This window comes from Adelges cooleyi, unplaced genomic scaffold (genome assembly GCF_023614345.1).
Source record: "Adelges cooleyi isolate 19-005CV unplaced genomic scaffold, UGA_ACOO_1.1 ACOO_flye_CR_arks_rails_tigmint_CR_PRNA_376, whole genome shotgun sequence".
NCBI classification, from domain to species: domain Eukaryota; kingdom Metazoa; phylum Arthropoda; class Insecta; order Hemiptera; family Adelgidae; genus Adelges; species Adelges cooleyi.
Window position 1 is genome coordinate 9,234,652 of NW_026096053.1, and position 25,212 is coordinate 9,259,863.

General features: G+C 33.7%; 4 protein-coding genes across 4 annotated transcripts; all 4 read right to left on the bottom strand.

Moving 5' to 3' along the window:
• Nucleotides 1-305: 305 nt before the first annotated feature.
• On the bottom strand, nt 306-4,530 carry LOC126840551 (dual specificity protein kinase splA-like). Its single transcript, XM_050576381.1, has 3 exons — nt 4,460-4,530; nt 4,146-4,306; nt 306-4,032 (listed from the first exon to the last, which is right to left on the bottom strand). Exons 1-3 carry the CDS (start codon nt 4,514-4,516, stop codon nt 306-308), a joined length of 3,945 nt encoding a protein of 1,314 aa, XP_050432338.1. The 5' UTR covers nt 4,517-4,530.
• A 1,614-nt stretch (nt 4,531-6,144) lies between these two features.
• On the bottom strand, nt 6,145-12,918 carry LOC126840755 (uncharacterized). Its single transcript, XM_050576688.1, has 3 exons — nt 12,812-12,918; nt 11,979-12,747; nt 6,145-7,097 (listed from the first exon to the last, which is right to left on the bottom strand). The coding sequence occupies exons 1-3, from the start codon at nt 12,860-12,862 to the stop codon at nt 6,145-6,147; spliced, it is 1,773 nt and encodes a 590-aa protein (XP_050432645.1). The 5' UTR covers nt 12,863-12,918.
• A 2,541-nt stretch (nt 12,919-15,459) lies between these two features.
• Nucleotides 15,460-16,656, bottom strand: LOC126840971 (uncharacterized). Its single transcript, XM_050577082.1, has 2 exons — nt 16,534-16,656; nt 15,460-16,469 (listed from the first exon to the last, which is right to left on the bottom strand). Exons 1-2 carry the CDS (start codon nt 16,582-16,584, stop codon nt 15,537-15,539), a joined length of 984 nt encoding a protein of 327 aa, XP_050433039.1. The 5' UTR covers nt 16,585-16,656; the 3' UTR covers nt 15,460-15,536.
• Nucleotides 16,657-20,697: 4,041 nt separating this feature from the next.
• On the bottom strand, nt 20,698-21,838 carry LOC126840972 (uncharacterized). The gene is made up of 2 exons (XM_050577083.1): nt 21,739-21,838; nt 20,698-21,636 (listed from the first exon to the last, which is right to left on the bottom strand). Exons 1-2 carry the CDS (start codon nt 21,787-21,789, stop codon nt 20,779-20,781), a joined length of 909 nt encoding a protein of 302 aa, XP_050433040.1. The 5' UTR covers nt 21,790-21,838; the 3' UTR covers nt 20,698-20,778.
• Nucleotides 21,839-25,212: the final 3,374 nt, after the last annotated feature.

Sequence of the window (25,212 nt, forward strand, 5' to 3'; positions counted from 1 at the left end):
TAAAACTCTTATTTAAGTAAAAACGAATGTACACGAAATTTATAAAAAAAAGCTTCCGCAAACAATTAATATGATTGATAAAATCAAGAGGAAAATATTAATAAGAAAAATAATGTATATTCGTTCACAAATCAGTTATGTAAATTTTTATTTACATTTTCATCAAAAAATGTTATAAATAGTTGTATTACAAACATAAAATTAACTTTATAAATGTTATGCTCATATTTTATAATATTTATTAACTTTTTTGAACCAACATAAAATTGTTACAACATAAATACAAAATTTATATTTTATTTCGATTAACTAGCTAAAGAACGAATTATAAGTAATATTTCTCTAAGTAACTTAAACGTATTTTTTTCACTTAATGTTGGACGATTAGACAATTGTGAGTTATTGCCAAAACACTTAATGCATTCAGATAATGTATCCCATAAAGAGCTTTCAGTAGCAAGAGGTTTTGACATCTGATTTGAATACGGATAGTGCGAATCTGATAAAGGCCCGGATTGATGATTACTTGGATTTGATTGTGGTAGTTGAGATTGTTGACTATTAGGGTTCATATGCAGCTGACCTGGTTGTTGACTTTTGGCGTTTCTAGATTGTTGATTGTCAGGATTCATTTGTGTCTGTCCAGATGGTTGACAATCTGGATCACTACATGTTTGATCATTTGAATTCATTGGATAGTTCCCTGATTGATTGGGTCCACTTCCTTGATTGTTTTGGTTTATTAGAGATTGTTCTGACTGTTGATTATCCGGATCAATTTGAATTTGATTATTTACATTTACTTGGGTTTGATCTGGTTGTGGACTATTTGGATTACTAGATTTTTTAGAATTCTTTGGAGAGTAACCAGATTGATTGAGTTCATTTGGTTGATTGGCTGGGTTCAGTGGAGACTGTTGATTAGATGGACTCAGTTGAGACTGACCCGGTTGTTGACTATTTGGGCTACCTGAGTTTTGGCCATTGGAATTTATTGGAGGATAATCTGGTGGATAAGGTTCATTTGACTGTTTGGATGGGTTCATTGGAGATTGTTGATTGTCAGGATTCATTTGTGTCTGTCCAGATGGTTGACAATTTGGGTCACTATCTTTTTGGTCATTTAAATTCATTGGAGAGTAACCTGGTTGATTAGGTCCATTTCCTTGATTGTTTTGATTTATTAGAGATTGTTCTGACTGTTGATTATCTGGATCGAGTTGCATTTGATTATTTAAATCTAATTGTGTTTGATCTGGTTGTTGATTTTTTGAGTTACTAGGATTTTGGCCATTGGGTTTCTTTGGGTAGTTATTTGATGGATAAGGTTCATTTGGATTGGTTGGGTTGATTGGAGACTGTTGATTAGATGAATTCTGTTGAGACTGATCAGCTTGTTGACTATATGGACTACCTGATTTTTGACCATTGGGATTCATTGGAGAGTAACCTGGTGGATAAGGTTCATTTGGTTGATTGGTTGGGTTGATTGGAGACTGTTGATTAAATGGACTCTGTTGAGACTGATCAGGTTGTTGACTATTTGGGCTACCTGATGTTTGGCTATTTGAATTCATTGGAGAGTAACCTGGTTGATTGGATCCACTTCCTTGGTTGTTTTGGTTCGTTAGAGATTGTTCTGACTGCTGATTATCAGGATCGAGTTGTATTTGATTATTTACATTTACTTGGGTTTGATCGGGTTGTGGACTATTTGGATTACTAGATTTTTGACGTTTAGAATTCTTTGGAGAGTAACCGGAATGATTGAGTTCATTTGGTTGATTGGTTGGGTTGATTGGAGACTGTTGATTAGATGGACTCTGTTGAGACTGATCAGGTTGTTGACTGCTTGGACTACTTGATGTTTGGCTATTTGAATTGATTGGAGAGTTACCTGGTTGATTGGATCCACTTCCTTGGTTGTTTTGGTTCGTTAGAGATTGTTCTGACTGCTGATTATCAGGATCGAGTTGTATTTGATTATTTACATTTACTTGGGTTTGATCGGGTTGTGGACTATTTGGATTACTAGATTTTTGACGTTTAGAATTCTTTGGAGAGTAACCGGAATGATTGAGTTCATTTGGTTGATTGGTTGGGTTGATTGGAGACTGTTGATTAGATGGACTCTGTTGAGACTGATCAGGTTGTTGACTGCTTGGACTACTTGATGTTTGGCTATTTGAATTGATTGGAGAGTTACCTGGTTGATTGGATCCACTTCCTTGGTTGTTTTGGTTCGTTAAAGATTGTTCTGACTGCTGATTATCCGGATCAAGTTGTATTTGATTATTTACATTTACTTGGGTTTGATCTGGTTGTGGACTATTTGGATTACTAGATTTTTGATGTTTAGAATTCTTTGGAGAGTAACCGGATTGATTGAGTTCATTTGGTTGATTGGCTGGGTTCAGTGGAGACTGTTGATTAGATGGACTCAGTTGAGACTGACCCGGTTGTTGACTATTTGGGCTACCTGAGTTTTGGCCATTGAGATTTATTGGGTAGTTACCTGATGGATAAGGTTTATTTGGTTGAATGGTCGGGCGCATTGGAGACTGTCGTAACTGTTGATAATCTGGATTAAGTTGTATCTGATTATTTAAATTTACTTGTGTCTGTTCTGGTTGTGGAGATGGTTGACCATTCGATATTATTGGAGACGATTTTGGTTGTTGACTGTATGGATTCATTGGATAGTATCCAGGTTGTTGGCTATATGAATTAATCTGCGGTTGATTATTAGGGTCACCAGATTGTTGATCAGTTGATATTAAAGGCCACTGTTCAAATTGTTGTCCATTTTGATTTATTGGAAAGGGTTTTGTTTGTTGATTGTACGGATTTATTGGATAGTTTGCAGGTTGTTGACCATATGGGTTTATTTGTGGTTGATTAATGGGGTTCATTGGAGACTGTTCTGGCAGTTGATTATATGGATGCAGTTGATTTTGTCCAGGTTGTAGAAAATATGGGTCACTAGATTTTTGGGCATCGGAGTTCATTGGATAGTAAATTGATGAATTAGGTTCATTTTGTTGATTAGATGGATCGGTTGGAGACTGTTGATTGTTAGGATTTACTTGTATTTGTCCAGATGGTTGACAATTTGGGTTATCTTTTTGGTCATTTAAATTAATTGGAGAGTAACCTGGTTGACTGGGTCCACTTTCTTGATTGTTTTGGTTTATTAGAGATTGTTCTGACTGTTGATTATCCGGATCAAGTTGTATTTGATTATTTACATTTACTTGTGTTTGATCTGGTTGTTGATTAGTTGGGTTACTAGATTTTGCGTCATTCGATATTATTGGAGACGATTTGGGTGGTTGACTGTAGGGATTTATTGGATAGTATCCAGGTTGTTGCGTGTATGGATTTATTTGCGGTTGATTAGCAGGATTACCAGATTGTTGATGATTTGATGTTAAAGGCCACTGTTCAAATTGTTCTCTATTATGATTTATTGTTAAAGGTTCTGTTTGTTGATTGTATGGATTTATTGGATAATATGCCAATTGTTGACTGTATGGATTTATTGGATAGTATCGAGGTTGTTGGCTATATGGATTTACTTGTGGCTGACTTGTTTGTGGATCTTTCGAGTTTCTTGATCCCTGGTTTATTTTTGGTAAAAATATTGGTGTAGTGCATCTCGATAAAGGATAATCGAATTTATTAATTCCTAAAATTAAGTATGGATTTGGAACTGCTGGAACCGACTTCGGTGTAAAATATTGAGCGGTCCTATGCTCTGCAATTGGTGGGTATGGTGTATATACTCGAATTTGTTTTGGATTTATAATACCAAATGGAGTATAATAAGTTGGTAAAATGGAGTATGCGCTCGGTGAATAATAGTTTGGTTGCTCTCTTGAGTATTGATATCTTGCAAAAGGTGTGTTGTGTTGAAATTGATAACCATCTAATAGGTTTAATAAGGATCGAGTTTGTTGGATATTTTGTAGCGTCCTATCTAATAGCTTTATTTGTATTGGTGGTAATTGAAAGCATACCGGTTTTGGTGATCTGAAAAAAAACACGCAAATCTTTAAAAGACGAATTTTCAAATCCATATTTACGTATAGCTTAAATGTTTGTTGTTATTCAAAAATGGAAAAATTTATTTGGATATGTCATACTGAAATCCTGGATTTTCCGTTTCGGTGTTATCTTTTTCGTGCGACGAACACTGGCCAAGTGGTTCGTCTTGGTTTTCTACATTTGAAATTAGAGAAGATGAATTATTATCAGTCACGGATGGCGTCGATTCTGGATTCACGATCGGCTCTGAACATGTTGCCTAGAAACAAAAAAAAAAAAAAATCTCTAAAACGAAGGACATTTAAATAAAAATGTATTTAATTCGTTGATTTTTGTTTTTTCTATTACAGTTTTAAAGATATTTAAACACATTAACGATATAAGATTGCTTGTACTTGTATAGAGTACTTACGTGGAATACTAAAGTTACAACGTAAACACCTAAAAGAAAACGTTTGTAAATATCCATGACGGTTAGACATGTACTCGTTAGCGATTGATTACTATGATCAACGTAGAGTGGTCGGACGTTTTTATAGGAATTTTCTTTTTGGGTTATAATAATCGATTTTGTAAAAAAAAACATGCTTATCTGGGTGCAGTTATTCGATTATCGGTTATCGATCGACGTCGGTGAAACTTTTTATTGTGTGTTGCACATTTTGTTCGTTATCTAACTGAAAATCGACCAAATTGCACTGAATACATAATTTACAGAAATCATCTATTACAACAGTAATACGACGCCTCCGTACAGCGCCATTTGATGCGTTGGCGTCTCGTTTCATCAAACTATTGACATGGTTTTTGTTAGTTATAATTTATTATTATTAACATTAACAGCAGTAATAGTAAACACATACGCATCCGTATGCGTTTTAATAATATCGTTACGGGCTTCGTCTGTTTCGATTAGATACTATAGTATTACCTTCTGTTTAACTAGAATCAGATTGGTAATTTAAAATAAAAATAAATAATTATATTAAACGGTATGGGTAGTTTTTTTATTACATTTTAAGTACCTATTTACATTTCAAGCTCATACGAATATAAGAAAAAGTGTCTTTGGCAAACTTTTAGTTCTTTATTCGTCATTTTTTTTTATCAGAAAGCAGTTTTGGAATTGAAAATATAATATCTAATAAAAGATACCCGTAAAATATAATCTGCCAAACAAGTCCTAAATAAGACAATAAATTATTGTCTTGTAGACTGAAAAGATGACTACCGAATTTTATCACATTTCCAAAATCACTACATTTATTTAAAAAATACAAAATTAATTTAAAATAAAAAACAAAATTGTAGATCACTACACAAATGAGTTACAATTTATATGATCATAGACCAAATTGAAATTTACTCTTTTTTTTTGTAAAATTATATTTTTATTTTGAAACTTAAGTAAAAGTATATAATATAAAATTATGCAGTTTCTAAACGACTTATGATTTACTACATTAATATATGTTTTCTTGTTGTATTTAAAGAATTATGTCATTATTGCATAGTGTATGATAACAACAGTTCATTTTAGTGTACTGCCTCATATTATCGGATTTCTTCTATTCTGTGTTTGATGATTAGAAGATCTTAGCATGTGTTACAGGTAGGTCGGAGTTCTATGGTGATCACAATGCGTGTGTTAGATTTGTGTGACGCAATTAGAAGTACAATTTTTATTTTGTTCTCCTATGAAATTTTATAAAAATCACTTGTATCATTTTGATTATATCACTTTATATAATTAGTACGACTTTGAATAGTTGCTTATAACTTATGGTACTACATGAACATTTGTACACAAACTACTGGGTCTGGTTTCACTGCCGGACCCTGTAATACAAAATACATTTTTTTTTTTAAATAGGTATTTTTTTTATAAAATAGAGTTTGTTATTTATTTTCCATTAAAGTTACATTCATTATATAATAACAACAAAACAAAAAATAAATATGAAATGAATATTACAATAGGTTTCTACACATATCTTAGACATAAAAATTATTTGTTTAAGCTATTAAAATATAAGCAAATCAAACATTTCAAGTCTTATTTATAGTGTTTACATTTATTTAAAACCTTTACACTTTCTAACAACTACATGAGAGTGATGTTAATAAGGATATTGGTGCTGGAGCTGAGCACGGCCTAATTCCTGATGACAAGAGTGGCAACAGTTTTAATAAGGAAAGACGGGATGGGGCAACACAGGGTGTTGGAAGAGGGAGTGGCAATGGAGGTAGACATGGAGCTGATTTTGAGCGCAATAGAGGCAGTAGACTCAAAAGGGCTGGGCTAATAGTCGGTGCACATTGTGCTGGAAGGGGCAGAGGGAGTGGAGCTGGGGCAGCGCATGGGCCTGGTGCTGAAGCGGCCAAAAGCGGTAATAGGCTCAGAAGGGCTGGGCTAAGAGCTGGAGCACATGGAGTTGGGAGTGGAAGTGGTAGTGAAGCTGGAGCTGGAAGAGGAGCAGCGCATGGAACTGGCGCTGGTGGTGCGAGCAAAAGTGGCAACAAGCTCAAAAGAGCTGGGCTAATAGCTGGGGCAGATGGAGCAAACGGAGCTGGTAGTGGGAGTGGTAGTGGTGCTGGAGAAGAGCAAGGAGCTGCAAGAGGGAGAGGGAGTGGAAGTGGGGCGGGAGCAGCGCATGGAGCTGGTGCCGAAGCGGCCAAAAGCGGTAAAAGGCTCAGTAGGACTGGGCTAAGAGCTGGAGCACATGGAGCTGGGAGTGGGAATGGAAGAGGTGCTGGAGCTGGAAGAGGGAGAGGTAGGGGAAGTGGTGCTGGAGCAGCGCATGGAGCTGGAGCAGGTGGTGCCAGCAAGAGTGGTAACAAGCTTAAGAGAGCTGGACTAATAGCTGGGGCGGCTGGAGCACATGGAGCCGGGAATGGGAGTGGGAGAAGTGCTGGAGCTGGGAGAGGGAGAGGAAGTGGTGCTGGAGCAGCGCATGGACCTGGTGCTGAAGCGGCCAAAAGCGGTAATAGGCTCAGAAGGGCTGGGCTAAGAGCTGGAGCACATGGAGCTGGGAGTGGGAGTGGGAGAGGTGCTGGAGCTGGAAGAGGGAGAGGGAGGGGAAGTGGTGCTGGAGCAGCGCATGGCGCTGGAGCAGGTGGTGCAAGCAAGAGTGGCAACAAGCTCAGAAGAGCTGGACTAATAGTTGGAGTGCATGGTGCTGGAATAGGCAGTGGGAGTGGTAGTGGTGCTGGTGGTAGACATGGAACCGGTGCTGGTAGGAGGAATGGGGCTGGGGGTGCGCAGGGAGCTGGTGCTGAGGCCGCTAAAAACGGTAATAGGCTCAGAAGGGCTGGGCTAATAGAAGACGGCAATCCGCATGGAGCTGACAAAATCTGAGGGCTGCATGGAGTAGTTGATACCTAGGTAAGTTATATATTTCAGACATGCTATTTGATGTTTAGTACACAATTTGTTTTACTACATACCTTGTGTACTATTCCTATTGCTATAAAAACTATTATTTTTGAAGTGAACATGTTTGATTTCTTAAGTTGTTGAAGACTGTGGAATGACTATGCTTGAGGAATAGATATTTCAATTTATATATGGAAAACATCTTCAATTAATGTTTTATATTAAAAACACGTTCCGATTTAGAGTGCATATTCCTTTATCTGTCTATACCTGACCCATCTTATTATGATAGCGTTCTGTTTTAATGCGATCAGATGGACCAATGATTATTTTTTATGATTGTGTTGTATATTATTTTGTACATCTTTTAGTATCTTAGTTCCTTTTGAGTTTTTAAATTTTAAGTTAAATTCACTTCGGAAGGTCATACTTCCAATTTATTCAGTTTATTTTTTTAATTGAGAACAGTTGTATCGTTATAATAAAATAATAAATTATATTGTAATAATAGTAATAATAATAATACTTATTAATAATACCATGATTGTTATTGACTATTAAATCAATATTTATGCAATTGAGCACAAAATCTAAAAGAAAATAGAATATCTATGATTATAGCATTAATTAATATAGTATAGTATGTGTCGTATGTTATTATGTATAACTCTTATTTTATCATACGCATGTGTCATGAGCGTCATGACCCAATTGTGGTAGTAAAGTTTGGTATTATGCTATAATTATTTGTTGAATGTCAATTATTTATTTGAAAAGAGTTCATTTTAATATCACGTGGACTACTTCATGGACACAAGACTTAGTACCATTTTATTTTTATTTAGTTAAAATGAATGTTGGTTGTAATATTTTCATGACTGCTGCTAACTTTTTATTTCAGATCGAATTAGCAGATGATAATATTAAGAACAATATAAGAACGTATGTATTTGATGTAGTAAACTAACCTAAAGCGTGAAAACAAATTATCTATGTTGTCGATGTTTTGTAAAGATCAATAAAAAAAAACAAATTAATGATATAGTGTTCTGGCAGTGATGTGATTAAGAAAATTAATTTATATTAAATTATGTACTTAGTAATTATCAATATTTTAGCGTCCTAAATATATTAAATAAATGAAGGGAGACGTAATTAAATACTTATTGTTAAACTAAAATCATATATTATGAAATCCTGTAGTGTTTATAATATTTTATAAAATTTCTTTCAGCTATGAAAATCAAATAGGCCGTATATTACATTTCATTAGTCTAGTTTTAAGTATGTCTTTGCAACTGTGGTTATAAAATTAAAAGAGACGAAACAATAATATATTTTAAATTCTCCATTTAATAATAGACCAATTTCAAAAATAGATAAGGTTTAATAAACCATTTTTTGAAATATTTGTTTATCTTAAGTATGAAGCTTACCAGGTATTAATCTACAATAATGTATTTTTTTTTGTGTCTGGACTTGAGATAACTTTTTAATTACTGTGTTTATTTCTTCATACTATTTTGTACTGTTTACAGACCAGAAATCATAAACCAAAGCTTCTTTAAAAGCCATAAAGCTACTCCTATCGTTCAAAATTGACAAAAACAACATGGGAGTTGTTTGATTTTTCCTAATAATTGTGACCTGACCCAATTGTGGTTCGTCCAAACTGTGCTCGTTTTTTATAGTTTAGTATTGTTTCTACACGTTATTATATTAAGTAGATTTTTTCGATTTCTTAATTCATTTATGTCGGAATGCTACATTAACAAATTGTTTTGATTTTTAAGGCAGTCATATCAAAATAAAAAGATAAAATTTAGCAATCCTAATAAAAACACGTTTAAGGTATGATAATAGTGAATGACAACCTAATTTTTTATAATGTTATGATAATTTATTATAATCTAATTTTATGGCCATATTACATTTTCAGCTTAAGTCGTGTGATCGAATCAACATTTAACTGGTACATATCTGAAAAACATATATATGATCTTGTTGATTACGATGTAGCCTTAAATAATGGTAATAAATTGTTAGGAAAGACAGACGATCGACTCTAATCGTATTTATCCTGTTATTGAAAATATAATTTTTTTATGACGTTAAGTTATTATTATTAATGTATCATGAATTTCTCAATCGTCTAGTCTAAAAAATTGTAATGATACTTTTAAAATTTTTTTTAATTTAATGTGGCAATCGGATATATAACAGATATAATAAATAGTGAATAGTAGATAGTAACAATAACAATAATAATAAAAAAAACATTAGTAATAATAACAGAAATATTATAGTTTTATATTATAAATTATCAAACAAATAGGGTAAAAACAAATGCAAACATTTGGTTAAGATTTATAAAAAATAGATAGATTAAACGATGGAGTCCGTCTATGCCTCTTCCAAATTGTGATAGTGGGCATTCTTGTGCAACATGTTTGACTGTCTGCGCCTGACCGCAAGCGCAGTCTGGTGAATCCACCATCCCCCATTTATGTAATAGGTAATTGCACTTACCCTGCTTCGTCCGCACTATGTTGAGTATCGCCCACTATTTTATTGGAAGAACCTAAAAAAATAATAATACATTTACAAACACAATAAATTGTCATCGAATTATTTTTCTCTATTACATTTTTTTTATCATGTACAGTTTCGCATCGAAAAGTTCATAAGTTTAAAAGTGGTTTGATAAATAATTCTCAAAGACTCTGTGCTGTTTTTTTAAAAATTAAATTGCAGTAATGTAAATAATTTTTATACATTTTGACTGTTTTTAATTTTTTTTGAATTCAACATATTCGTGGTCTATAATTTATTAATAGTAAAGCCATTTATTAGTAATAAATTTTGATGTTGATACATCACAGCTAATAGCTATGTTATCTGATAGTTAGAAAACGAATGTTACACTAAACGTTTACTTCTTGATACAATTTCAGTATTTTTTTCTCTTTTTTTGACTTCTCGCGCGATTAACAACGATTGAAAGTATCATGTTGTCCGTGTGGTCAAATTTTTTGGAAACGAGGGCCGTCGGAAAAAAGAGTACAGCCAGTCCCACTCAACGATAACCCTGGTAATCAGACTGTAGATAAAGAAAAAAAATTATGCTCATAAATTGAATAAACAATGATGATTAGATACTACGAAAACTCACTGGACCCCATCATATTTGATAATGTATACTAAAAATTAAAAATCTCTAACTGTCTATACATTGTGCAATTTCAATTTTCTCTTTGTAATTAAAATTTAAAAGTCTGTTTCTAAAAAAATCATAAGACGTGTGGGTAGTATTGATTACACCTATTTGTCTGTAAAACAGTAGGTATAGAATGTAACAACTCCGGAAATTTAATTGTTATTACTCAAATGATTATAACGTTTAAGATTTATCCGTTAAAAAAAATGTATAGTTGCTTATACATGACAGTTGAACGTGTATTTATAAATAAGTATACAATACGGAGTAACGGGTAACTAGAATTGTTTTTTTTTTCAACAATTTTTTTATTAAAAAAATTTCAATGTGGTATGTTTATTTTAGTAAAAACTAGTTGCTTAACAATTAGGTGTAAATATTGACCGAATAGTCAACTTATAAAAACACAGTTGTCCTGGCAAAAAAAAAAAATAAATAATCAAACATATTTTATTATCAAAACAATACTTGATGCATACAAATTTAAACCACAATTTACAGTATATTTATAATTATTGACCAACATCTTCCGCAGAAGTAGTTTTCTAAATCCCTACTAACTTTTTAATTTGCAGAAATAGTGATAACATTTTTACTCGCCTTGACTTTAAATATCAAATTTTTTATAGTAAAACGCTTTAGAATTAAAAAAAAAATTTGAATAAAACATTTAACTATAATATTTGTTTAATAATAATATTAATCGAATAAAAGTAAAATTTATAATATAAGTAAAAGGAAAAACATAAATAAGATTAGTGTTGATATTTATTTTAGGATTTTTAGGAAAATCATAATAAAAGACAGAATAATAAAACCAATAAAATGCGTAATACTGTAAGAAAACTTTTTTTTCCCAAGATACAAGCCATCATAAACACATAAAATATAAGAACAATGATGGTAGTAATTTTTGGATATTTTGGAAAATGATAATAAAGACAGAATAATGATACCAATAAACAAAATTCAATATTTAAAAATCAACAGCTTTATTTTAAATTTCACAGTTTTATTTTGTACTAATTAACAGTTATTGCACAAATTAGCAGCCACATGGTGCAGGGAGAGGTAATGGAAGTGGTGCTGGAGCAGCGCATGGAGCTGGAGCAGGTGGGGTGAGCAACAAGCTCAAAAGAGCTGGGCTAATAGCTGGGGCAGCTGGAGCACATGGAGCCGGGAGTGGGAGTGGAAGTGGAGCTGGAGCTGGGAGAGGGAGAGGAAGTGGTGCTGGAGCAGCGCATGGACCTGGTGCTGAAGCGGCCAAAAGCGGTAATAGGCTCAGTAGGGCTGGGCTAAGAGCTGGAGCACATGGAGCTGGGAGTGGGAGTGGGAGAGGTGCTGGAGCTGGAAGGGGGAGAGGGAGGGGAAGTGGTGCTGGAGCAGCGCATGGAGCTGGAGCAGGTGGTGCGAGCAAGAGTGGCAACAAGCTCAGGAGAGCTGGGCTAATAGCTGGGGCAGCTGGAGCACATGGAGCCGGGAGTGGGAGTGGGAGAGGTGCTGGAGCTGGGAGAAGGAGAGGGAGGGGAAGTGGTGCTGGAGCAGCGCATGGAGCTGGAGCAGGTGGTGCGAGCAAGAGTGGCAACAAGCTCAGGAGAGCTGGGCTAATAGCTGGGGCGGCTGGAGCACATGGAGCCGGGAGTGGGAGTGGGAGAGGTGCTGGAGCTGGGAGAGGGAGAGGAAGTGGGGCTGGAGCAGCGCATGGACCTGGTGCTGAAGCGGCCAAAAGCGGTAATAGGCTCAGAAGGGCTGGGCTAAGAGCTGGAGCACATGGAGCTGGGAGTGGGAGTGGGAGAGGTGCTGGAGCTGGAAGAGGGAGAGGGAGGGGAAGTGGTGCTGGAGCAGGTGGTGCGAGCAAGAGTGGCAACAAGCTTAAGAGAGCTGGACTAATAGCTGGGGCGGCTGGAGCACATGGAGCCGGGAGTGGGAGTGGAAGTGGTGCTGGAGCTGGAAGAGGTAGTGGGAGTGGAAGTGGAGCTGGAGCAGCGCACGGGCCTGGTGCTGAGGATGCTAAAAACGGTAATAAACTCAGAAGAGCCGGGCTTATAGCAGGAGAAGCTGAAGCACATGGAGGTGGGATTGGAAAACCGCAGGGCACGCATTGAACCTACATTCGAACAAATATTTTTAAAAATCGTACAATGTAACAGTTACTTAATTTAGAAACTTACCTGTGATACTATAGCAATAGCTATTACTACAACGAACTTTACGGCGACCATTTTTACTATTTTAGTTTGTGACTTAAACTTAGAGTTAGTTGTCGGACGTATGATGCTCAGAATAATGTTGAAAGACTTTTTATACCTGTTTGATGAGAAATATATGTTTCGGTTTCAGACACGTTTCCCACTTAATATAAGTGGTTATCAATGATTTTGCTTTCGACAACAATTTGATAAAACCGATAATGTAGGAGTTGCCTTCAAATTTAAAAGTAATAATGATAGCTATTTAAAATGTGATTGCAGACAAAGTAAAATTAATTGATTTAACTTTTTTCTTGCTTGTGATTGGGCAAAATTTTAATCTATCAAATCGAAATTTGATAATTTAATAAACAGAAATGATCTTTAGAGGAGGTTATACTCCCTATTTATAAAGGAGTACTGTAAAGGCAATTTTTTGAAAAATACTAATAAGCAAACAAAATAAGTATATTTATAGTTATAGTCATTAGAATTCTTTATTGGTAATTTAGTATATTATCAGATCAGTGCAGTGCCCTAGGCAACGTTTGATCAAGTTCCTAGTGTAAACATCGTCACAGACCTATACAGAACGCGCTTGTTCGGTCTACAACGGGTTTTTCGCAGAATATAAATTGAAAAATGTTGAAATTTTATTACAGAAGTTTCTTCGATATATTTAACAATTATCCTAATATTTGTATGTTGAAAAATTACTTTTTTAAAATTTTTTTTTTTATAAACTGTGATGACATTATTTCAAGGAAATATTAAAAAAAAGGATATATGTCATTGTCTTCAAAATGTTGTTCTCTTTTATATTAATTTTATATTAATTTTTGGTAATCATGCAATAAAACCATTATGGCCCAAATAAATAAATAAATACATTTTGCTTAGTTAGGATTGTACGCTTAAAATCAGGAGGAAGACATCCTCTATATGTCTAAGAAGGAGCGATTGCTTTTACTTCAAGGTACCGAATCGTTCTATTTATTTCTCTCTACTTTAACCCGTTGCATTACTATTATTTCATCCATTTTTTTAAAATGTACTGTTCTTCTTTGTATTTTATTTTTCATTTGTAATATAGATGAATAGATCATAGCTGTTTTGGCTTTCATGAATAACTTATATAACCGACATTACTTACTTTTTCTTACTGATATTGGCGAGCGACATCAAAATAAAAACACCCGTAAGTTGCCCAACCTACGTGTATTAAAAACGATTTATATCGTTGACATTTAAGTTAAACTTTTTTCATATGTTGATCATATTGTATTGATGTCAAATTTGTATTCTAAGTTTACTAAATTTCTAGGTGTTACGTGCATTATGATGGCTGCAGTATTTTCGTTGGAGGTAAGGGAGTTAATATTTTGGTGTAAAGACTGACCAGCAGGTAATATTAGTACCGGTTTAAACTTGGAGTGGACAGACCAAAATATGCATGCATTTATGCACCAACAAATTTATAAAAATTAATTTTTAAATTAATGTAAAACGGCATTTATGGTTGACTGAAAAAAGCTATGTAAATATAAATTAATTGATAAAAATAAAAAAAAAGTTAAGTGTAGCCAAGCAACCAGTATTGGATCAAGACATCTAAATGTTCAAATTTTAGTATTAATTTTTAAAAGTTTAAAATCGTCTAACCATTATGTTTACCTTTTTATTTATGCTTAATGTAATTTTTGTTGATATTCCTTATATTATTTTCATTTATACAGAATGATCAGCCGTTATTTATCGCAAGACGCGTTTTTTTTTTTACTTAGATTTGTTAGTTTTTCAACATTTATTTTATATTATAAATATTTAAATCGATTAGTTAAAATGTTTAAAACGCTATAATTAACTTAAAAAAGTTACATAAATTCCACGTGTTACAAATAAAAAAAAATACTTTTTAATTAGAGAATAGAGTAGAGGTAATTGTTCATCGATAAAACCTTAATGACAAAGTATCACAATAAAAATATTTAATGTTTTTTTTACAGTTCACTGAGTTGCATTGTGTCAAAGCGTTTATTTAAAAGTGAGTTTATCACATTCAGTTATAATTTTTCCTAAATAACTTATAACCTCTTAGACTCTGCTGTACTGGCTTCTTTTTACTGTACGTAGTATATTATAGATGCATAAAATATTTCTATATTCACTGGTATGATTGTAGATCTGAACTCTTTATCTAAAAAAGTATATCAGTTGTAAAAACACTATCTATACTTCATAAACATAAATAACGATTTCCAGGTTGTACTAGTTTTGAATGAAGAACCTGATTTTGCATTAGGTCATTTCAAAGAGATTCCATTAAAAATGCTTATTCTGTAATTTACTAGGTTCATAACAGTAGAAGTCCTACTTATAAGCGTGATCTTTCTTTTAAGATTTTATTTTTTTCTGAAAAGTTGGCAAATTCTAACTTAGGTTTTTCTGGTTCTGAGGTAGATATTTCCACATTTTTGCAATAACGTTATATGGCAAACACAAATACTGTAAGAAAAACTATATTTTTCCTAGATACATAAACACATAACATATAAGAACAATGATGGTAGTCATTTTTGGATGTTTTGAAAAATGATAATAAAGACAGAATAATAATACCAATAAACAAATTCAATATTTAAAAATCAACAGCTTTATTTTAAATTTCACAGTTTTGATTTGTACTAATTAACAGTTATTGCACAAATTAGCAGCCACATGGTGCTGGGAGAGGTAATGGGAGTGGTGCTGGAGCAGCGCATGGAGCTGGAGCAGGTGGGGTGAGCAACAAGCTCAAAAGAGCTGGGCTAATAGCTGGGGCAGCTGGAGCACATGGAGCCGGGAGTGGGAGTGGGAGTGGGAGGGGAGCTGGAGCTGGGAGAGGGAGTGGAAGTGGTGCTGGAGCAGCGCATGGACCCGGTGCCGAAGCGGCCAAAAGCGGTAAAAGGCTCAAAAGGGCTGGGCTAAGAGCTGGAGCACATGGAGCTGGGAGTGGGAGTGGGAGAGGTGCTGGAGCTGGAAGAGGGAGAGGGAGGGGAAGTGGTGCTGGAGCAGCGCATGGAGCTGGAGCAGATGGTGCGAGCAAGAGTGGCAACAAGCTTAAGAGAGCTGGACTAATAGCTGGGGCGGCTGGAGCACATGGAGCCGGGAGTGGGAGTGGAAGTGGTGCTGGAGCTGGAAGAGGTAGTGGGAGTGGAAGTGGGGCTGGAGCAGCGCATGGACCTGGTGCTGAAGCGGCCAAAAGCGGTAATAGGCTCAGAAGGGCTGGGCTAAGAGCTGGAGCACATGGAGCTGGGAGTGGGAGTGGGAGAGGTGCTGGAGCTGGAAGAGGGAGAGGGAGGGGAAGTGGTGCTGGAGCAGCGCATGGAGCTGGAGCAGGTGGTGCGAGCAAGAGTGGCAACAAGCTTAAGAGAGCTGGACTAATAGCTGGGGCGGCTGGAGCACATGGAGCCGGGAGTGGGAGTGGAAGTGGTGCTGGAGCTGGAAGAGGTAGTGGGAGTGGAAGTGGAGCTGGAGCAGCGCACGGGCCTGGTGCTGAGGATGCTAAAAACGGTAATAAACTCAGAAGAGCCGGGCTTATAGCAGGAGAAGCTGAAGCACATGGAGGTGGGATTGGAAAACCGCAGGGCACGCATTGAACCTACATTCGAACAAATATTTTTAAAAATCGTACAATGTAACAGTTACTTAATTTAGAAACTTACCTGTGATACTATAGCAATAGCTATTACTACAACGAACTTTACGGCGACCATTTTTACTATTTTAGTTTGTGACTTAAACTTAGAGTTAGTTGTCGGACGTATGATGCTCAGAATAATGTTGAAAGACTTTTTATACCTGTTTGATGAGAAATATATGTTTCGGTTTCAGACACGTTTCCCACTTAATATAAGTGGTTATCAATGATTTTGCTTTCGACAACAATTTGATAAAACCGATAATGTAGGAGTTGCCTTCAATTCATAAAATGATAATGATAACAATCTGTTTATTTTTGATGTATGATTAAAAAACATAGTAACATTATAATAATAATATTCTTAGTACCGAATTTATGAGCACTTATGAAATATAAATAATATATAATTATAAATTACAATTTAAGATTATGTTTTGTACAATTTTAAAAATTAGTAGTAAAAGTGACTGGTAATAAAAGAAATATTATTTTGCGATAATATTATTGGTTGATTCTTAAGTGATGTTTGTATAATATTTTCTCCAAATAACTTGATTTCGAGTACTAGAATCTTGTGCTGTGAGTTCTAATGAGTTTATTGCCAAAACATCAGATCCTTTCCTTGATCTTGCGTTTTCGCATCACTTTTATTAACGCTATTAGGTATTAATAAAGGGAAATAGAGAAGATCTCGTGTATGAAAATAATAAAAAGTTTAAAAGCAAATCCCTACTAACATTCTTTACCATATAACTCGTTCCCTAGTAAATCTTATAACATTAGTGAGGTAGTATCTAACATAGTAAGAAGCTAACATACTACAATAAATAAAGTCAATAGTTGCTAAGTTCCTATAAAATCAAATTCAAGAAAACGCTTCGATGCGAATCTGTGGTTACTGGACACAACTTTAGTAATTTCTTACTGTACTGATTTAGACAGTACTTGCTTTGTACTATACTAGTTTAAACTTTACTTTTTTGGACTGTACTGGTTTACCCGGTTCTTGGTTTGAACCGTACATAAATAGAACCTAATCTATACTCTACGGGTTTAAGCTATACTGATGACTGTGCTAGGTTATACTATGTACAGATTCGCATAGAATCTTTCGAAAGTGATTAAATCACTTTTAAATTAAATAACCACATTGAACCACTATGCTAATTTATAATTGAGCTTGGTTTATACTGTACTAGTTTAGACTGCACTGGCTTAAACTGTGCTTGGTTTTTTTATAATAATAATTTACATAAATTTAACAAATTAATATATCATACAAAATGAAGATTATATTGGAAATGTGTACAAGTCATAAAAGTAACATACAGCAATGTACAACATAACATTGAACAAATTATAAAGGCACAGAGATTAATAAAAACATACTATTCATAAATATTAAATACACTATTAAGGTTCAAAAATTAATAAAATATAGAAATCAAAAACAATAAAAAATTATAATGACACAAAAAATAATAAAATATACAATTCATAAGTATTAAAAAAATATATAAAAATTAATTCTTAAAGCTACTTTTAATTTGAGGAAATATGTTATTTTAGAATTAATTAATAATCCGTAAATCGTAATATGAATAAATGTAATATTAACAATAGTAAAAAGTGATAAAAGCGATTCTAATACAAATTAAAACACAGCATACAAATTAACATTATTTACACTTTAACAACACATAACAATAATTATGGTAAAAATATAACATTTTTTAAAATGAATTAATTTGTCCTTTATTAAATATTATATATATATATATTGTTGTCTCCTTTGATAAATTTTAAAGTTCAATTGTATTTTTTTTATAAGTCTATTTTTTTGTTGAACATCAGTCAGGGCGTTTCTGTATTAATTTTTTTTTCCAACTCGTCTAGTTCATTCATTATCAATAAGTGTTAAATGTTATTGCTAAAAACATACACATATTTAAAAAAAATCTGTCTCACATGACTAAAATGTTTGAAAATAATAAAATAGTTAATATTCACAAGATATAATAACTTTACTTTAATAACAAACGGTGCAGTCTCCATTTTATATTAGGTACTACAGTATGCTAGTATAGTATATCGGTACTATGTGTCTAATACTACTGGTACCAATGACAATAAGTTATATATATTTATAATTTTTAGCTTCGATGAGGAGCTGAGAAGGTATTGTTTTTACAATGATGTGTTTTTATTTTTGTATCTGGTACCATGATATCTCGTAAACCGCTGAACCGATTTCTTCGTGTAGCAACTCTATAGATCAGAAATCATACCTGAAAGGTACTTTATCAGGCCAAAAATTAAAAAAAGTCACCTCTTCCCCATCAAAATCGAGAAAAACTCCTAAAAAACTTTTCAACTTAAAATTACGATGCTCTATAACTTTTTTAAAAATAGTCAAAAATGTTCCAAATTTATATGAATTTTTCTTTAAACATAGTACAATCGATAAACATTGACAAACCAAAAAAATATCATAAACCCTTTCCCTTCGTAGGGATAGAATTTTTTTCTTTATTTCACTTTTTCAAGCAAAGTTTTAGAATTAGATCTGAAAAATTAGACCAAAGGTAGATCTAAAATGGAACTATAACATATACAATTTTCTAAAAAATCTGTAGTCAAATTTTATTTTTATTAAGGAAAAACCCCAAAAATAGGGTAAATTTACACTTTGGCCGTAGTCAGTTTCTAGGTTGCTATGTGCGAGTGAATCAACAGTCATAAGGTAATGAAAATATTTTCATTATATTGTTAATTACGATATATGGGTAACTATGACAGTACATTTTTATAGACAGACGATCAACCCTTATCGTATCCACCCTGCACAAGACTAAATATTAAATTTTAAGTACATTATTGCTGGTCCCACGATATCTTCTAAACCGCTATAACTGGGTTGAACATAATATCCACAGATTTGCATCGAAGCGTTTATTTAAAAGTGATTTTATCACTTTCAGTTATAATAAAATCTGTAGACCTGTGACCTCTCCTTCCCCACTATGCCCCGACACCACTGTACTGGCTTTTTTTTAAATGTAATTTTCTTTTGATTTTGTATGGAATGTTTTTAATAACCAATAAAATATTTTTAGCTATAGAATATAATGAGCGATATTGTTGAACAGTATACATTTGGGGAGGAAATTTGAGGAGATTAATTTTTATTTTGATAAAAAAAATATTACCGATGTTTCATTTCTTTGGCTTCCCATATTAGTTGAACAAAGATAAGGATAAAATATTGTATTATTTGAACTCAAATATAAATCTAAATTTGTTACTTTATTTTGAATCTATCTAATTTGTCTGGACTTTTTAAGATTAAAAAACCACAAAATTTTCCTGATTTCAGTTTAAACGATAATGGTATTTTTCAGTAAAATAAGTAGAATTTTTAAGTCTATCTGGTTAATCTAGAGGAACGTAACTCGTTAGTATGCCAACCGTATTTGCTAAAATGTACCTGCATGTTTGCTGGGAAAAACTCTTTCTTTAGAACAAATATTTTTCAAGAAACCATTGTGGACCAAGAATATAATATAATTGTAACTAGTTAAATACTTTATGTATAAAAAAAGTCTGAAAATGTGATTTATTATAATATAAAAAAAAAAGAATTGCCACTATTAGTGTTTAAATGCTTACAGATATTTAAGTCAAATTATAATATTGATTAACTACCTAACGTATTAATCAATGACCAGTATTGGTATCTGAACCGACTTGTTCTAATAATTAAAAAACATCAATTATCGTTTTTACCTTATCTGGATCGAGCTGGCATTACTTTTAAAATAAGAACAATTCCTATTCAATTATTTGATTTATAATTTATTTATGACAATAAGTAGTTATTGATGATGGTCATGGGACTTATTATAATAAATGTGTGTTTGTTAATATTTAAGAAATTGATTGAGTGTTCTATATTTTAAAATACTTTGCTGCATTTTAAATATGCCCATTTGTTCGACCAGTTCGAGAAGTAAATTGTTATTTTATGTAGAAATCAACCACTAAACAATTTAGGAAACTCTTGCTGACAGAACTATTTAACAATATTGTAAGAGCTAATAAAGGTTAATTATAAAAAAAATATTTTCATATAAATATTTTAGATTTCTTTGTATAAGGAAGTTAAAAGTAAAGAAAAAAGAATATTTCTTGTAAAATTTTTTAAATCATCATTTATATTTTTTAGTTAAACAATTAATTTTATACTGTTTAACAATCGTTGTATTAATTAACAACCACATGGTAATGGAAGAGGGAGAGGAAGTGGTGCTGGAGCAGCACATGGCGCTGGAGCAGATGGTGCTAGCAATAGTGGCAACAAGCTCAAAAGAGCTGGACTAATAGCTGGGGCAGCTGGAGCACATGGAGCTGGGAGAGGGAGTGGGAGTGGGAGTGGTGCTGGAGCAGCACATGGAACTGGAAGTGGGAGTGGGGCAGGTGCTGGTGCGATTGCTGGCAACAAAAGTGGCAACAAAAGTTTCAAAAGAGCTGGGCTAAGAGAAGGAGCAGCTGGAGCACATGGAGCTGGGAGAGGGAGTGGGAGTGGGAGTGGTGCTGGAGCAGCACATGGAACTGGAAGTGGGAGTGGGGCAGGTGCTGGTGCGATTGCTGGCAACAAAAGTGGCAACAAAAGTTTCAAAAGAGCTGGGCTAAGAGAAGGAGCAGCAGATGCACATGGAGCTGGCAGAGGTAGAGGGAGCGGAAGTGGGGCTGGAGCAGCACATGGAGCTGGGGCTGGGACTGGCAGAGGGCTGAGTGGTACTGGAATGAGTGCTGGAGGCGGAAGAGCGACTGGCAAAGGAGCAACACGTGGAGCTGGAGCAGATGGTGCTAGCAAGAGTGGCAACAAGCTCAAAAGAGCTGGGCTAATAGCGGGGGCAGCGGGGGCACATGGAGCCGGGAGTGGGAGTGGAGCTGGAGCAACGCAAGGAGCTGGGAGAGGGAGAGGCAGTGGAAGTGGTGCTGGAGCAGGTGGTGCGAGCAAGAGTGGCAACAAGCTCAGGAGAGCTGGGCTAATAGCTGGGGCGGCTGGAGCACATGGTGGAGGAAATGGAATACCACAAGGCAAGCATGGCTTAGCTTGAACCTAAATAAAAATCAAATGATTAATTAATTTTCTAAGCTAAAAGTAGCTTAGAGTATAACTAATAGAGCTTTAGTAGTAACTAAATAGTATTCATGTACATACCTGGGATACCACTGCAATAGCTACTGCCACTAAGATTTTAGCACCAATCATGTTTATTTTGTATGTATGAACGGTGGCTGTGAAATGATTGGTACTCGACTGTTTGGAGCAGCGAGTTTTATACGAAGTGTAAGAGTTATCTATATTTTATTTAGTGACACGTTTCCAGTGATTTAATTAATCTAAAAATTTGTTTATCTACTTATCTAAGTATTATCATTGAGTTTATATTATTTTGGTGTGAACTTTTTGAGGTCATCTATACATTTTTTACTTACAAACGTGAATTAATAATTTATCGACGTTAAAACTGTCAAAGTTAATTTTTTTTTTAATTTGTTGGCGTGTTATTCGTCAAAATAAATTGATTTGTTATATTTGCTGGTCTTGACCATTCACGTCAGTTACACGGATTATATGAAAAAGCGTGCACACTTAATTAAGTTCCCTCAAGACGGTCACACTGATTGATTTAGCCCCGAGTAAACAATCCATTTTCGTATAATCGTTGGTCGTTTATAGTTACCTGGTTTTACGATGCTTATATGAAATGTAATAGTATTTTGTCACTTTGGTAATGCTGTTTCATAATATCTACATTGTCAATCCAAACAATTTATATTTACAAATTGTTTTGTGCATAGTCAGCATTTGCGTGAACCCCTACTTATTTTTACTTAATTGTTGTTTACCAGTATTATTTGATGCTACATCGTTTATTATTTATTAAGTAGAAAATATTGAATTGTGCCATTAAATACAGAAATAAGCACCGTGAATATTAATTTGGAAAATTATACTACTAAATTGTACACTATTGTAAGTTGTGTTTTGAAATGAACGGCGTTCGTAAGTTTTTTCAAGCAGGCCTATTTAGCCGTTTAGAGTACTAAAAAAATAAAATTAATTCCTACACAAGAATATTACACAAAATATACATTTTATAATAACTTATAAAATTGAATATATTCTAACTAGTGTACTGGCCGACATTGTCTTTTTAAATAAAATAAAGTATACAAAATTATAAAAAAAACTTGAAACGACCTTTACAAATTATTATTTAATCATTTTTTGTTTGAAAACTAATTTGTAATAAAAAGACATTCACAGTCCGCATAAGGCTTTGATTTTTAACATATTAAAATGATTTACTTCATTCTTGGGAAGAGTTTAAGTATAACTATTTATAAAACTTTTTTTTCAACTGGATTTATTGTTTATTTTTGTAACAATATTGAAAATTGAACACCTATATGCGGACCAAAAGAAATCTACCTTTCCAAAAAAAAAATCTTACTGACTGTATGTATTATAAATATTGCCATTTTCTTATTTTCAATTTTTTTTTTAAATCTCTTAAATACATATGGGTTTATTGTTATAGATTGTTTAATGTTCTGTGATTAGAGGTGGGAAATGAGGGATCAAAGCCCTTTAAATTGGCACTTTTTTAGCAATGTCACCTGGTGAAATCTTCTTAAAAAATTTACACTGATGTACAATATTCAATTTACTGTACTGTTACAAATAGAACTTTTAAATCTATGCTACTAGACAACAGATTCCTCCCAAATAACAATATACTTGAACTTTATACATTTTATTGTATGCAGACAAGGATATTGGTTCTCAGCATTCAGTACCATCTCTCTTGTCTCAGACATTGGAAGATCGGTGCACGGTAAAACACAAGGAAAAAGCGAGGGAGATGTCCAGTGTATCGATTTCCGAAAAATTAGATGAAAATATAAGATCATTAAAATGGAAGAAAAAAACGATTTCGCTTATACTAAAAAGCGTTAAAAATGATCTTTTTGAAAAAGGTAGGTAAAATGTTTGCAAGTTGCGATTTACAACATTGATTTTTTGTTCTAAAACAAAATTTAAACATTTTTAGCTTTTTGCATAAGCATGTAATAAAGAAATGAGACGTAAATTATTCTTCTTATAAAATAACAACGAATACATAGTATTATAATTGTTAATTTAGTCATTTGTGTAATTAGACGAAGTAACTAAACCTCCGTCTAAAAACAACAATCTGAGGAAAGGCGAAAAAAATTCAATGTCTACTCAAAACAGTGAAGTTCGTGTTGATTCGATTTCTAAAAAGTCGGGCTTAAAAAATAGTGATAAGAGTTGGAAGGAAAATACTATTTCGCTTATACTGAAAAGTGTCAAAGAGGATCTTTTCGTAACAGGTTCAACAAATAGCTATCATATAATAAATAAATTTGTAAATTATAAATACACAATTATAATTATAATTTATGAAAATTACTTCAGTTAAGAGATTAGAAGTACTAGTAATTTTCAAATATTCAATTTTTTTTAAATCTCTTAAATACATAGGGATTTATTGTTTAATGTTCTGTGATTAGAGGTGGGAAATGAGGGATCAAAGCCCTTTAAATTGGCACTTTTTTAGCAATGTCACCTGGTGAAATCTTCTTAAAAAATGTACACTGATGTTCAATATTCAATTTACTGTGATGTTACAAATAGAACTTTTAAATCTATCCTACTAGACAACAGATTCCTCCCAAATAACAATATACTTGAACTTTATAATTTTTATTGTATGCAGATAAGGATGTTGGTTCTCAGCAGTCAGTACCATCTCTCTTGTCTCAGACATTGGAAAATCGGTGCACGGTGCCAAAAAAGAGGACAATCATGCCGGAGGACTTGGACGTGGAAATCATTAAGCGATTTCGAAACCTCACGGACCTAATCGAAAAAGAGATAAACCGACCTAAACAAAGTATAAAAAAAAAAATAGTATTCTAATAGTATTGCGATCAGTCAAAGACTATTATAAAATCATAAGAAAACTGTTGGTAACTGTACAGTTTTTTACATGCCATAACGGTTAGACCAAACTAACGAGACAAATTGAAAGTGCGAGTAACATTATTGGGGGTTTTTTTATGAAAAAAAATACACAGTATCGATTACGGTTAACACCGTGGCACTGTCTGTTTCAGTGGAACCGAGTATAAGAAAATCCAAATCCAATGATATACAAGTTAAATGGCGTTGTAATCAGAAGGGTCCAGTCAGCGTGGAAGACCAAAGAGATAAAAGTTTGATTCCGAATTTATACATATTTTATTTTAGGACAAAATATTAACGTTTTAGACCAATGCGGTTTTATACATTTTCGGGTGCCTTGTGTAGAAAAGAAAGATGTACTTTCGAACGTCAAACAACGAAATAACAGCTTGCAACATACGGTCGCCTCGAGTAAAGAGAAAAATAATAGAATTAAAGTAAATTACCAAAATCGTTCGGGTAACCCGAACACTAACATATTGGTGGAAATTATTTCGATGATGGAAAAAGAAAACCAGAAGAAGAAATGTACAGACTTAAACAGTTCAATTAACTTTGATTAATGAAAGGGAACCTCAAGAAGGCCCTTTCAAGAACCACTGGCACACCCAATTTTGTTCACATTACTATAGATCT